Here is a 12,962-nt window from a genome sequence, read left to right as displayed (position 1 = left end):
GCAGTAGGGAAAACTTCTCTAGATGAGATTTTGGCTCTGACCATCACTGAAGTCAGCAGTGCTCATTGCAGAGACAGAAGCGCATAATCAACACTGGAAAATATCAGGGTGGGACAGACACAAATTCCCTCCTTCCAAAAATTACAGGAGGGGAAAATGATCTTGAAAGAAAGAAATTGACAATTCATGACCACAGGTCATTTTAAGAAAAGAACTTCAGAGAACTCAGACAGCTTCTTATGCTTTCAGTTTATTCAAGAAAGAAGAGATTAACTCACTATGACATGGGGCCTGTTTGCCCCAATAAAGATGCATAAATGGCTGGGCACAGGCAGCTTCTGTCAGGGGACCAAGAAGAAAAGATAAGGGCTTCCCCCAGCTTCTGCTAACAACAGGCTTTGGGATCCTTTATTCACAGCAGAGTTTTCCAAGTTTCTTTACAGAGAGGACTCACTGGAAGGGTTATCAAGTCGTCTAAAGAATGAGACCATCCAGTGGGAACAAAGGGGTTTTCAAAAGCAAGAAGAGTTGTCCAAGGGGGTGAGATGACATAGCCAGAGAGCAGCATCCACTTTTCAGCTTCTGTCTGAAGACCAAAGTAACACACCAGGGGGTCAGGGTCCACCTCAGAGGTCAAAGTCTCCTCTCCAGAGTCTCAGCCTGCCCATCAGGGGTGACTATCATCTTTCCAGAGGGATGGTCACCTTCTCAAGGACTCCAGCCTTCCTTCCTGGGGGTGTGACCTTCTGTCCAGTCTGAAGGTGCATGGGACCCACAGCTCTTCCTCCAGGGCTCACCACTAGATGGCCCAAAGGGAGCACAGGCTTCTCTCCAGGGCTCTCAGTCTTCCCTTCTGGAGCAGCAGTGCGCCTTCCAAAGGTCAGAGGGGTCCTTGTAGGGGTCTCAAGCCCACCTCTGGGGGTTATGGTCGTAGTTGCAGACTTTCTATCAGTCTCAGTGGCCACAGCCTCTCCTCCTGGGAGCAAAATGCCCAAATCAGGGGTCAAATCCTTGGTCACAGTTGGCAATTCAGGACCAATTCTTGAAGAATTCGCATCAGCTGAGAACCAAAATTTTGATGAAGGAGTTGAGCTGAACTCTAGAGGAAATCATCAGAAAAGGATGAGACTCCTACCTCTTCCTTCCCATCCTGTCACTGGCAGGACTAGAGCTGCTCCAGGGCTGAAGTACCAGCTCCCAAACCAGAACCAGAGGATTTCCGAATGCATCCACTTGTTGACACAGATTAAGTCTCCGCACACAGAAACCCAGCTCCCCTACTTCAACATATCAACATGATCCCAGGCACCCATGGACACTCAGTAGGTTTTGCCACATTTCTGGTTGAGGGACCCCAAGCAGAAGTCTGCCAGTTTTCTAAGCTTATGCCTTTGCTTTGACCTTTGCACCTTGAGCAAGACCTTACCCGGAAGCCTATTCCTAACCTGTGGAATCCACAGGAAGAATCCTTTTGTGTTCCCTTTTTGGGAAGCACAAAGTCCAGGCTGAATGCAAGAAGGTTGCCCTAGAAAGCATGTTGTAAAGAATTAAGTTGGAGTCTCATTTCCACTCCTGACTAGCTGTATTATCTTTCTGAGCCCTGGTCTCCTCACAAAATGAGGGTTATAGACCGTTTCCAAGAATGCTGCAACTCTAGCATGCCAGGTTCCATCTCCGAACTGTCAGGGAAGTCTCTACTATCAAACAAATATCAAAAAGAAACTTAATTTCTTTTTTTGGTGTTTGTTGCATGAAAGCAAGGAAAAGAAATACAGAAATAAACTGATATGTATTGAGTGTTCACCATGAGCCAGCATGCTTTCATTTCACATCTCATTTAGTTTGTATAATACTGTCATGAGTATAAGGATTATTCCCATTTTGTAGATAGGAAAACAAAGCTCAGAGAGATCAAATGGAGCATGCATCCAAACCAAGATTAGAAAGCAGACTGGCCTGGCCATCAAAGCTTATTCTCTTCCTTCACTGTCATTTTGCCACAACAAAGCCTTTAGATCTTACAGAAGGGACCCACCCAGTGGCTGCTTGTGCAATTGCCAACCCCAGCTTCCAAGTCATAGCTACTCACCATCATTCACCAGGAGATTATTCAAAGTGTGGACAAGGGGGAAAGGGCCAGTGCCACAGAAATTGCCCCTGACGTCATCCAGGTCCAATGTCCACACCATGGCCCCCCCAAAATGCTCTCTCTTTATGAAAAATGCCTGAAAAAAAGGAGTGGTCAGTCAACCTGCTGTTCTAACCATTCTCCAGACTGAGTACAATGGCAAAATCAGATGGACTCTCAGAAGATAATATAGCAGGACAGTTAGCCACATAGCCTGTCTTTGAATCTAGCCTCTACTGCTGATTAGCTATGGCATCTTGAAAAAAGGTTACATAAACTTTATGTGTCTTAGTTGCCTCCTGTGTAAAAAAAAATGGTTAATAACATTTCCAACATTTTTAGGATCCAAAGAATTCCTACATGCACATGTTACAACATGGATGGAAGTGGAAGACATCATGCTAAGTGAAATAAGCCAGTTACAAAAGAACAAATACTAAGATTCCACTCATAGAGGCTCTTAGAGTAGTCAAATTCATAAAGATGGAAGGTAGAGTGGTGATTAAGAGAATGTGTGTGAGGGAAGAGTGAGGAGCTGTTTAATGTGTGTCGAGTTTCAGTTTGGGAAGACAAGAAAGTTCTGGAGAAGGATAAGTGTGATAGTTACACAACAACATGAATGTACTTAATGCTATTGAACTGTAACAAAAAATAAGTAAAATGGTGAATTTTATGTTATGTATATTTTGCTACAACTTGAAAAAAAATTTTTTTAATTCCCACATGTAAACTATTTGGAGCAATACTTTGCACATAGTAAATGTTCCTAAATGTTAAGTACTGTCTGACTTCCCAAACTGCTAATTACCATTGTCATCATACTAAACAGTAGATATTGCTTTACATTTTTTAAAAATCACCTCAACATACCTCATGCCAAAATGATGCTATAAAGGAGGAATAGAACAGATAATATCATATCCTTTTCACAGATAAGTAATATAGTCTTTTGTCCATAATTTTTTAAATCACAGATATAACTAAAAGGCAGAGTTTAGACTCCAAACCAGGTTTTATTATTACTTTGCCAGCACTCTCTGTGCTGGCGGAAAAGGCAGACTCATATGCAAACAGCTGCATGACTTGGTAAAGACTTGGTCAAATCGGTTGGCTCCTTTCTGAGATTTAATTTCCCCAAATGTAAAATAAGACAGCAAAGCCTAATTATTAAGCCTAATTATTTGAAACTGTGAAGATTCTGAGATTTTATCCTACTTCTAAGCTAAACTGGGCTTCCCACATGCCACTAGTGGTAAAGAACCTGCCTGCCAATGCAGGAGACATAAAAGACTTGGGTTTGATCCCTGGGTTGGGAAGATCCCCTGGAGGAGGAAATGGCAACCCACTCCAGTATTCTTGCCTGGAGAATCCCATGGATGGAGGAGCCTGGCAGGCTACAGTTCATAGGGTCGCAAAGAATCAGACATGATTGAAGCAACTTAGCAAGCACGCATAGGCTAAATTAACCTGTCTGTTTTATATGTACATGCACACACACATCAGATCCCCAGATCAAAAAAGTGACCTTTTCTACTCACAGTAAAAAGTCAGATTAGCACCTGGAGTTTGCTCTCCATTCCCCAATTATCCAAAGAGTGATGTGAAGGCAACCAGATATTCACCTGCATGTGCAGCAGGGTCTGCACCACAGGAGAAGAATCCCACAGTTACGAGTCTCAAGCTGACATAGGAAGCAGGCACATCTTGCCCTCCTCTCCTCTAGAGAGATCAAGAGCTTGGCTCTGGAAAGTAAACAAGGCCTCTCCAGGAGGGAGATTTTATGACTCTGGGGGACAGTTCGGGAGGGGAAACTTTCTGTTTAATTACAGCTGGTCTGTTTGCTTTACTCGGAATGCCTGGACAGTGCTGCAACACTGAGAGATCCAGGGATTACTGCCTCCCAGTGATTACCTGCAAGGTTTCTTTCAGCTCTGAGATTCTGTATGAGAGCTCTTAATTATGCTCACATTGGGCTCACATCCACCTCTAGCTCGGTAAGGCTCTATAACTGCCCCTCAAAGCAAGGCCACCCTGCACTGCTGGCTTCTGGCTTTCCCCAGCAATGGGGTCCAACCCCCTCTTCTGTGTCCTATGCATCATGTATTTAATTCCACCCAACTGGATAATTCCAGGGTCACTGACCTTTTTTGTGTCTTCTGTTTCCAAACCACAGAGTAAGATCCTGGAAGCTGAAAGTCATGCTCTCTACCTCTCTCCCCACAGCGGGTCTCACACAGGATTAGAGGAAGTCACAGCGACTCTTCATGATAACTGCCATATTATCTCTGCTTTCTACCGCAAATGTTCCCCAAAGAACAACCAACACCAGTCACTTCTACATCACTTATGAGAGGCGACACTGCGACATCCCTCTACTTATAAGCCCCGACATCCAGGCAGTGACAGACTTCTGACAACTGCTCACTCATCAGTGGCCTCTCCTCCCAAACTCCCTAGTCCAGACCCTTATCATCTCACACGTGCACACCCAAAATGCCACACAGATTACAGTAGGATCACAAGGGGATATACTGCAAGCAGTGGCCAGATTCTTTCTAAGATCTGATGAATATTCAGGGTTGGAACTAAGAATTTCTACATCTATTAAATCTACATCTAATCTAGGTGATTCCAAGCAGAGGCAGGTTAGGGAAACACTGGAACATGTCTTTTCTGTTTTCATTCACTATTTAAAAAAAAAAAAAAAACTTGCCAGGTTCAACATCATAGACCACTGTTGATATGGGGTGCAGTGGTGGTCACAATTACTAAAGTCTAAAGATTTCAAAATCACAAATCATATACATGGCTCAGAAACCTGATTTTGCCTGAAAATTCACACAGGATGAAGGCCAAACACCTTCATCAGCTTTCAAGTGTCTCCATAAATCCTTCTTTTTAAAATAAGACGATTGGAGTAGGTTTGATTAGGAAGCTCCAGTTAGATCAAGTATGCCTAAAACTCATCTAATATAGTCATTCTCACCTTCATTCTCCATGCAGTACACACACACACACACACTACAGACAAGGGCCTCACGGAAGCCAGAGGGAAACTATGCTGGAGCAAGAAAGGACCAAGGTCTCACCTTGTAACTGAAGCTGATGGCATCATCATAGCCAACCCACTCCTTCCCCTTGAAGGCATATGGGACATACTGATCATCAATCCAGCACTTCTTCGCTCTCCGGACAAAGGAGCAAATCTGCCAGGAAGATCACCAGGGTAGTTCTGTGAAGTGCCATGGAGGGAAGCACCAGCAAGGAAAAAGAACCCAAGAATCCCTCACCAGGGCCTGAGAGGAAGGCAGATCAGAGAAGGGGTGTGGAAGCCACTCACAAAGGACCTCCTCTCTATTCCAAAAAATCCCTACTACTGCACATTCCTTCCATGATATCTGTGATGGATAAACAAAAAGAACACTAAGGAGTGGAGGATAGCCATAAGAAAACAAACCAGGGTTTGGTAAAATCTATACCAAACTACTACAGGAACAAACCTGACCTTTGACCAAACCTGTTTCTTTCTCAAAGACTTTTTGTGAATAAGTATCTCCTCTGTTCATTAAAACCAACATAAACTGCCCCATCTAGGCAGTTATCAAACTAACTTTTGAATCTATAATAACTGTAAAGGCCTGGAAGGCAGGGAGAACTAGGTTATTATAATCAAGAAAGCACTGAGTGTGGATTGGGTGCCCAGCCCTGAGCTGGAGGCCATATGCTACAAAAATGAAGACATGTTCAATTTGGGCTATCGAAGTTAAGGTGTAAAAGTTTTTCCTTTGGGGGTGGGGTGGTCATTAAGTTTATCAAAATCTCTTTCACATAATGTCCTTCAAGAACACTCCCTCGACTATGTCATCACTCATAACCATGCTTCATTGGATTAGCAGGGAAACACCTCCAGGAGCCAGGACAGAGCAGAGATTGGAGAGACACCAGCACCTCCACTACCACCACAGGCAAAGACACAGCTTGCCCTCTGGTGTCTGCTGTCCTCTGCCTAGAAGGTCCTTTCCATCCATCAGGATGCTGACTGTGCTTCACAGCTCTGCACAAAATTCACCTAAGCTAGATCCTACAGCCATGCAAGCCATGCCTCTTACTATCTTCTCTTGTGTTTCACATTGTCCTGGGTCCATGGCTCTTTCCTCCACTAGAGCAAACTTTGTTGAGATGGGGACTAGGGGGTGGAATTGAGGTAGAGGAGAAAGAATCTGTCATGGGGGATGTCTTTGAATTGTTTCAGAATAATCTGATAGTGAGAAGGAAGGAATCAGGGAGAAGAAACAATATTGAGAAAAAACAAGACTGGCCAAGAGTAGTTAATGACTGAAGCTGGGTGAAGGGCATTTGGGAATTGGGGAATGAGAGGATGTTACACTATTCTTTTGCTTTTGAAAATGTTTGAACTTTTGAAAATATATACATATATATCTTGCAAATATTAATTAGGTTTATTTAGGCCATATAGTAATTCAGGATTGACTTAAATATTATTTAAGAATCTTCTAAGGAGTGAAATATCTGTCTCCCTCCATTCAGACTTCACCCTCACCTCTTACAAAGGACTCAAATAACTTCCCCAAAAGAAAAGAGAGTATCCCAGAGACTGGATGTCGCTTACCGCAGCAAACCACCTCCTGTCCTCTCTCTAGCCCTCAGTCTTGCCTTGGTCCCTTGTCCCTGCTTTGGCCCTGGGCTCAAGTGGGGGAGCCCTAACTCACAGACAGAGGTTCCCATTTCCATCACCTCATAATAAGCCAAAAAGCCAGCTTGCTTGGTGTACTTCCCTGGAGATGCTGGTCCCACAGCTTCTGCCCTCAGCTCATTCTGAGAGGCTTTGAGGAGGTGAAAAGTACGTCCATAGGTGGGGAGCCCCATGAGGAGCTTCTCAGGGGGGGCCCCAAGCTGTCGCCAGTAATTCATGGCATATGCCTACAGGGAGGAAGAACACAACCCCTCCTTGTTACCAACAGCCACTGGCCTGGCTCAGGGATGCATGTCTGGGCTGCCGGACAGCTTTCCTTTCCTTACCGAAGATTTGGGGTCTCCAGGCAGAGAGAACAGAGGGCTATTGTGTCCTGTGACCTTTTCCCAGCTTCCATGTAAGTCGTAAGACAAGACGCTGATGAAATCCAAGAGTCTATAAGGGGCAGGAAGAGAAAGTATGAAGATCATGCTAGTTAGACTTTCACAGCACCAACTAGCTAACTAGATGAACATCGGCCACCCAACACGCCTGCTGTCTCTGCCCATGGGGACTGCCCAAGCTGTGCCCTGCATGTGAGAGGCTGTCTTGGAACACACAGCCAGTGAGGGACAGCAGTGTGTCAGGACCTATGCCCTCCTCAGAGTATCCAAGGGATCAGACTAGGAAACAAAGTGGATGGGATCAGACCAGGAAACAAAGGCGTTCTCGCTGATACAAGTGCAACAGAGGTCTGCGTAAATAACGTGTGTAATCAGACAGCATAAAAGTGCATCCATCTTTCTACCATTCCAGGAGCCACTGAAACCCACCTCTTCCAGAAATCTTTTCAGATGGAGAAGTGCAATTGAGCCTTATCAAGTCACAGTGTAGAGGTTAACATGGATCATCTAATTTAATTTTAATCTAGCCAATGCCCTAAGTACCACAATTGTCTCTATTTTAAATGAAGAAATTGAGGGACTTCCCTGGTGGTCAAGTGGTTAAGAATCTGCCTGCCAATGCAGGAGACATGGATTCAATCCCTGGTCTGGGAAGATTCCACGTGCCACAAGCCCATGCGCCACAACTACTGAAGCCCAAGCACCTAGAGCCGGTGTTTTACAACAAGAGATACCCACTACAATGAGAAGCCTGTGCACTGAAAGTGTAGCCCCAATCGCCACAACTAGAGAAAAGCCAGCACACAGCAACAAAGACCCAGTGCAGCCATAAATAAACACATAAAATAAAGAAGATAAAACTCAGACAGTTACCTAATTTGTCTAAGGTGACCCAGCTTGGTGAAGATGAACTCCCTCAATCCTGCCTGGCCCTAAGACCAACACTAGGCAACTCACTCCACTGGGGTCCACCTTTCCTGTCTAACCACTCTCCATTGAAACCACTCTCCCTAAGTATAATCACACTCAGAAACACCCCCATTCATCTTTTGTGTTCTGCATCTAACTCAGCTTTCACATCTGTAAATACCTGATTCTTGAGCTTTGAGAAAATTAGTATAGAACTGGCATTTCCAGAAAGTTGTGTGCTTTCTTGGGGTTTCCCAGGTGGCATCAGTGGTAAAGAAACTGCCTGCCAATGCAGGAGACATAAAAGACACGGGTTTAATCCCTGGGTCAGGAAGATCCCCGGGAGGAGGGCGTGGCAACCCACTCTAGTATTCTTGTCTGGAGAATCCTATGTACAGAGGAGCCTGGCAGGCTATATAGTCCATAGGGTTGCAAAGAGATGGACACGACTGAAGTGACTTAGCATGCATGATCTTTCTTTGACTGATTTTGTGATTCTAGCATGAAGATCTCTGCCCTGAAAACAGGCCCTGACTTGGCATTCCTGTTTTTGTTTCAGAGGCAGTAGTTGGTAATTCACAAATGTCTCTGATGCCAGCCATCTGGCACTTGGTGTACATCCACAGAGGACTCCAGGAAAACAGAGGCCAGGCCCCTGGATTCACTCCTTGAGGCCCAGCTATGGGTGATGCAGATCTCTACCCAAGAGATGCTGTGGTGCGGCCTGTGCTCCATCACTCCCCTCTGATCTCCTCAGGAAAGCCTGGACTATAAGGAATAATCCTTGTCCCCACTTACGCTCCTGCTAGGCCCACCTCCCACAGGTGCTCTCACAACAAGGCAGGAAATCGAAGCTCCAGGACATTGCTGGGCACCTCTGGGTTCTGAGCCCAAGATGCCTTCTTCCCTCCAGTGCCCCCCATCAAACACCAAAGGAGGACCCACTCACTTCCCCAGAAGGCGTGCATCATATGCTTTCTGGATGACATGGGGGTCCCCAGAGACAGCAGCAGATAGCAGCAGTCTTGGGCGCATGGTGAGCTGTGCCTCATTCTTGAAGGCCTGCAGGAGCTCCTGGGAAGAGAGAGTCACATGAGAGAAATGGACAAAGCAGAGTCGAGTCGGGGAAAGCAGGAGTCATCCAGGAAACAATCTTCCGTAATAACAGAGTCTCTGGAGCCAGGAGAGTCAGACACAGGCCCTGCCCACAGGCTCCTGAGAAAGGGGAACATGAACCAGTAGGTAAGACATTGAGCAGAGGGCTGGCTGCAGGCCCAGGAGCAGAGTTCAGACAGCCTGCTTGAGGGAGTCCAGTAGATGCATGGAGAAAGTATCGCTCAGGCTGGAGGGCTGGGGCCAGGCCAGTGGTGACAGAGGGACAGGCCTCCACAGGGCCCCTGATCAGTAGCCTTCTGTCCACACCACTCTCCTGTCCAACCCTGGTCTTAGGCTCCTCCTGTGCCTGGGGCCCAGACATGGTCAAAATAGAATCACTTCTGGATTTGGGATCTGCCAAGCCAACCTTACCTCAAGTAAGAAGACAAAGGTCCAGCGGTCACGTGCGGGGCTGCCTCTGAGTCCAGGGTACAAGAAGAAGAGGTCCAGACCATCGAAGCCATGTGTCCTCAGGAGGGCGATCACTGAATTGACAAACCTTTCCCGGTTGGTGAATGTGGACAGCATCGTGGTAAACCTGCAGCGGGGCCAGGGGTGAGGCCAGGAGTGCTTTCTGCATAACCGTGCTCCCCCCAACCACTCCCCTGCAAGGCTCTTTGGTTCATATGTGATTGAGGAAAGAAGTCAGAGCTTTGAAACTCTCAAACCCTCTTAAAGCTCCACCAAGTCCTGGACTTCAGGCTCCGGGGAGTATTTGCAAACCACACCTGCCCCTGCCAGATGGAAACAACACTCAGCCCAGGGTGGAGACAGTGGTTCAGAACAGCTCTGCCTTTGAAAACCTGGTTACTCCTGGCCAAGCACTGACCCTCTGCCTGAACAGATAAGGGGAGGGAACATGAGCCAAGGGCAAGCATTTCCAGAAAGATCTCTGAGCTAATGGGCCCATAAGGTGGAAAAGAGGGCCAGGCTCTGACCAGGGGTTCAAGAGTCTCTGCTCTTCTGTTCACTGGCTGTTTGATTGTTTTCTCTTTTTTGTAGTATTTTCTCTTCCATAACGAAGACACTATTGGAAAATCTTTAGTATAGTAATACAGAACTTTAAGTAATTTGGAGCTAGTCCTACATGCAATGATTAACCAGATTCAGACTTAGGCAGACCTAGTTCCATTACCTGATCATCACCCCAGCTGGTCATCTCACAGGGACACCTGGGTGAAATATGGTAAGTTCCCTAAGCTCTCACTCGTGCTTTTTTTCCCTACAAATTTGGAATGCAAACAGCTGCTTTAATCCTTTCCCCTATCAGTCATGAGATAATGAGTGTAAAGCTGGCCTGCTCCCCACCCCCATCACCACACCCCCACCCCAGAGAGAAGACCTAACAGCACAGACTCACCTCGAGGTGCCGAAGTTCCACCCCCCGATGGACAGCAGTGTTTTCAGCCCCCTGTTCCTGTGATGAGGGATGGAGTTGGTGAGCTGGGTTCTCATCAGTCATTTGGGGAACAGTAGGAAGTAGTGGGGTTGGGAGGAGGGGGAGGGAAAGGGGGCAGTGGGTGGAGTAACCTAAGGGAGAAAGGAGCTGAGCCAAGGAAGGGCAAGAAGGAAAAGAGACAACAACCAACCCCCATAAAGGTCATCACACCCAGGACCCCAGGTTGTCCAAGCCCCTCAAACTCCAAAATCTCGTGACATTCCTACAAAAAGGAAAAGCAAAAGCAGCCTAAGTTTTCTCTTCACTCACTTTCTTGGTCAACAAATGTTTATTGAACAATTAATATGTCCCTCTGACTGCTTTGGGCTTCCCTGGTAGCTGAAATGGTAAAGAGTCTGTCGGCAGTGCGGGAGACCCAGGTTCAATTCCTGGGTTGGGAAGATCCCCTGATGAAGGAAATGGCAACCCCTTCCAGTATTCTTGCTGGGAAAATCCCATGGACAGAGGAACCTGACAGGCCTCGGTGCATGGGGTCACAAAGAGTCAGACACAACTGAGTGACTTCACTTTCACTTTTCACTTTCTGACTGCTTTAGGTGCTTGAAACACAGCAATGAACAGATGGACAAGCTCCCTGCTCTCCTCTCTGGAGGCTGTGCTCTAGTGACATGGATTTTCTCCGCCCTTCTACAACCATGCACACAGCGACAGACCACTCCCTGGAGAGGACGTCCAGGAGGCCTGGGGAGAGAACACTGAGCACTGTGCCAGCACTGGGCACTGGCCCAGCCACTGCTGTACAAAGATCATAGACACCTGCCCTTCCCTTGGGGTTCATTTGCAGGTGACAAATGGTAATGAAACACTAGCATTTGTGAAGCTTTTGTGACACGCAACTCTCTCCGAAGCATTTGAAGATAGAATCCTGAGCACTGGGCTTGAAGGGTGAGTTGGGGGTGCAAGGCAGAGAAGAGAGAGGAGCATATTCTGGGCAGGGGCACAGCAGCCACAAGGGCAGGGAGGCAAGGACGAGCTCAGAGTGCTGATCAATGGGGAGCTCCCACAGCTGGGACACTACAGAGAGCCCTTGACAGGAGGAGGAACACAAGGATCAGAGGAAAGGTGACGGCTAACAGAAGAAAAGACTTACTTCTCTTCACCTGTAAAATACACCCCCCACAGGCAAAGTGAACACACCTCTCCTTGAGCTGGTTGAACTCTGGGTAGAGGATTTTCTCATCCAGCGGGTCCTTAGGAACAATCTGATTGTTGTCCATCGAGGCAAAGGCAAATACCAGGTGGGTGCAGAGAAAGGGGTCCAGATCCCGGGGCAGGATCGAGGCAGGGCCGGGCCGGCTGAATGCCCAGCTGGTGAAATAACACACCAGCTTGTGGGCAGCACCTGGCAGGGGACAGCAGGCATCACTGGTAGAAACCAAGTGGGGCTGGAGCTCAGCATCCACAGCAACGTGGACACTTCTCTAGATTCCAGTCCACTGCAACCCCCACCAAACACATTCCCCCCAAAGCTACACTGAGGGGCGGTCCCTCCCCCACTGTCAGGGTCCCCAGGGGAAAGAACGCCTCATGAAACCCTGGTCAGAATGGATACGAGAGCCTGGATCCTGGCACAGAGAAGACCCAACAGTGACTGAGAATTTGCTGCTGAGCCACACTGGGTCAATGATCCCCAACGCAGAGCCCGGGTGGGCACAGGGGACACTGGGCTTGGAGCAGTTCTCAGTGGACACTCTCCCCAGCTCTGGAGAGGACCACAGTTTCCTCACCATCATGGTGCTTCAGCACAAGCAGCAGCCCTGCAAGAGACAAAGGAAGAAATACACGCAGATTCACGGGTACACCCCAGCTCACCCTCCAGCTCCCACAAATGCAGACATACACACCCTTCCCTCCTTCCTCTTCTCTACATTGAGCAGGTGAAGCCAGATCTATCTAAGCTTCTTTCCACTCCAATATACTCTACATATAGACACACAGGCTTTGCATAGGGACAACCATGACACTGAAAGTCCCAGCAAGGTTCAGGCCGGTGGTTCTCAACCCTGAAAGTGTTAGTCACTCAGTCGTGTCCGAATCTTTGTGACCCCATGGACTGTAGCCCATCAGGCTCCTCTGCCCATGGAATTCTTCAGGTAAGAATACTGGAGTGGGTAGCCATTCCCTTCTCCAGGGGATCTTCCTCATTCAGGGATTGACTTCCAGCCTCCTGCATTACAGGCAGATTTTTTACTGTCTGGGCCATCATGGAAGTTC

The 12,962-nt window shown here is 47.3% G+C and overlaps 2 protein-coding genes across 2 annotated transcripts in view; both read right to left on the bottom strand.

Annotated features, from left to right (window-relative positions):
• Window positions 1–232: 232 nt before the first annotated feature.
• Window positions 233–12,962, bottom strand: part of OVGP1 (oviductal glycoprotein 1) — a 13,012-nt gene continuing 282 nt past the window's right edge. The window contains exons 2-11 of the mRNA XM_081492728.1: window positions 12,476–12,505; window positions 11,886–12,090; window positions 10,650–10,706; window positions 9,662–9,827; window positions 9,084–9,208; window positions 7,169–7,277; window positions 6,884–7,069; window positions 5,218–5,334; window positions 2,090–2,225; window positions 233–1,099 (exon numbers count right to left, since the gene is read on the bottom strand). Coding sequence (XP_081348854.1) covers window positions 681–1,099; window positions 2,090–2,225; window positions 5,218–5,334; window positions 6,884–7,069; window positions 7,169–7,277; window positions 9,084–9,208; window positions 9,662–9,827; window positions 10,650–10,706; window positions 11,886–12,090; window positions 12,476–12,505 — 1,550 coding nt within the window. The 3' untranslated portion in view covers window positions 233–680. The remainder of the gene's footprint in view (window positions 1,100–2,089; window positions 2,226–5,217; window positions 5,335–6,883; window positions 7,070–7,168; window positions 7,278–9,083; window positions 9,209–9,661; window positions 9,828–10,649; window positions 10,707–11,885; window positions 12,091–12,475; window positions 12,506–12,962) is intronic.
• WDR77 (WD repeat domain 77) overlaps window positions 11,886–12,962 on the bottom strand; it is a 26,538-nt gene continuing 25,461 nt past the window's right edge. Inside the window, exon 12 of the transcript XR_014054496.1 lies at window positions 11,886–12,113. The gene's annotated coding sequence lies outside the window, so the exon portion shown is untranslated. The remainder of the gene's footprint in view (window positions 12,114–12,962) is intronic.

The sequence above is a fragment of the Giraffa tippelskirchi genome, chromosome 5 (assembly GCF_054371585.1).
Source record: "Giraffa tippelskirchi isolate mGirTip1 chromosome 5, T2T-mGirTip1v1.2.pri, whole genome shotgun sequence".
Lineage (NCBI taxonomy): Eukaryota > Metazoa > Chordata > Mammalia > Artiodactyla > Giraffidae > Giraffa > Giraffa tippelskirchi.
This window is presented reverse-complemented; position numbering and strand designations above follow the sequence as displayed.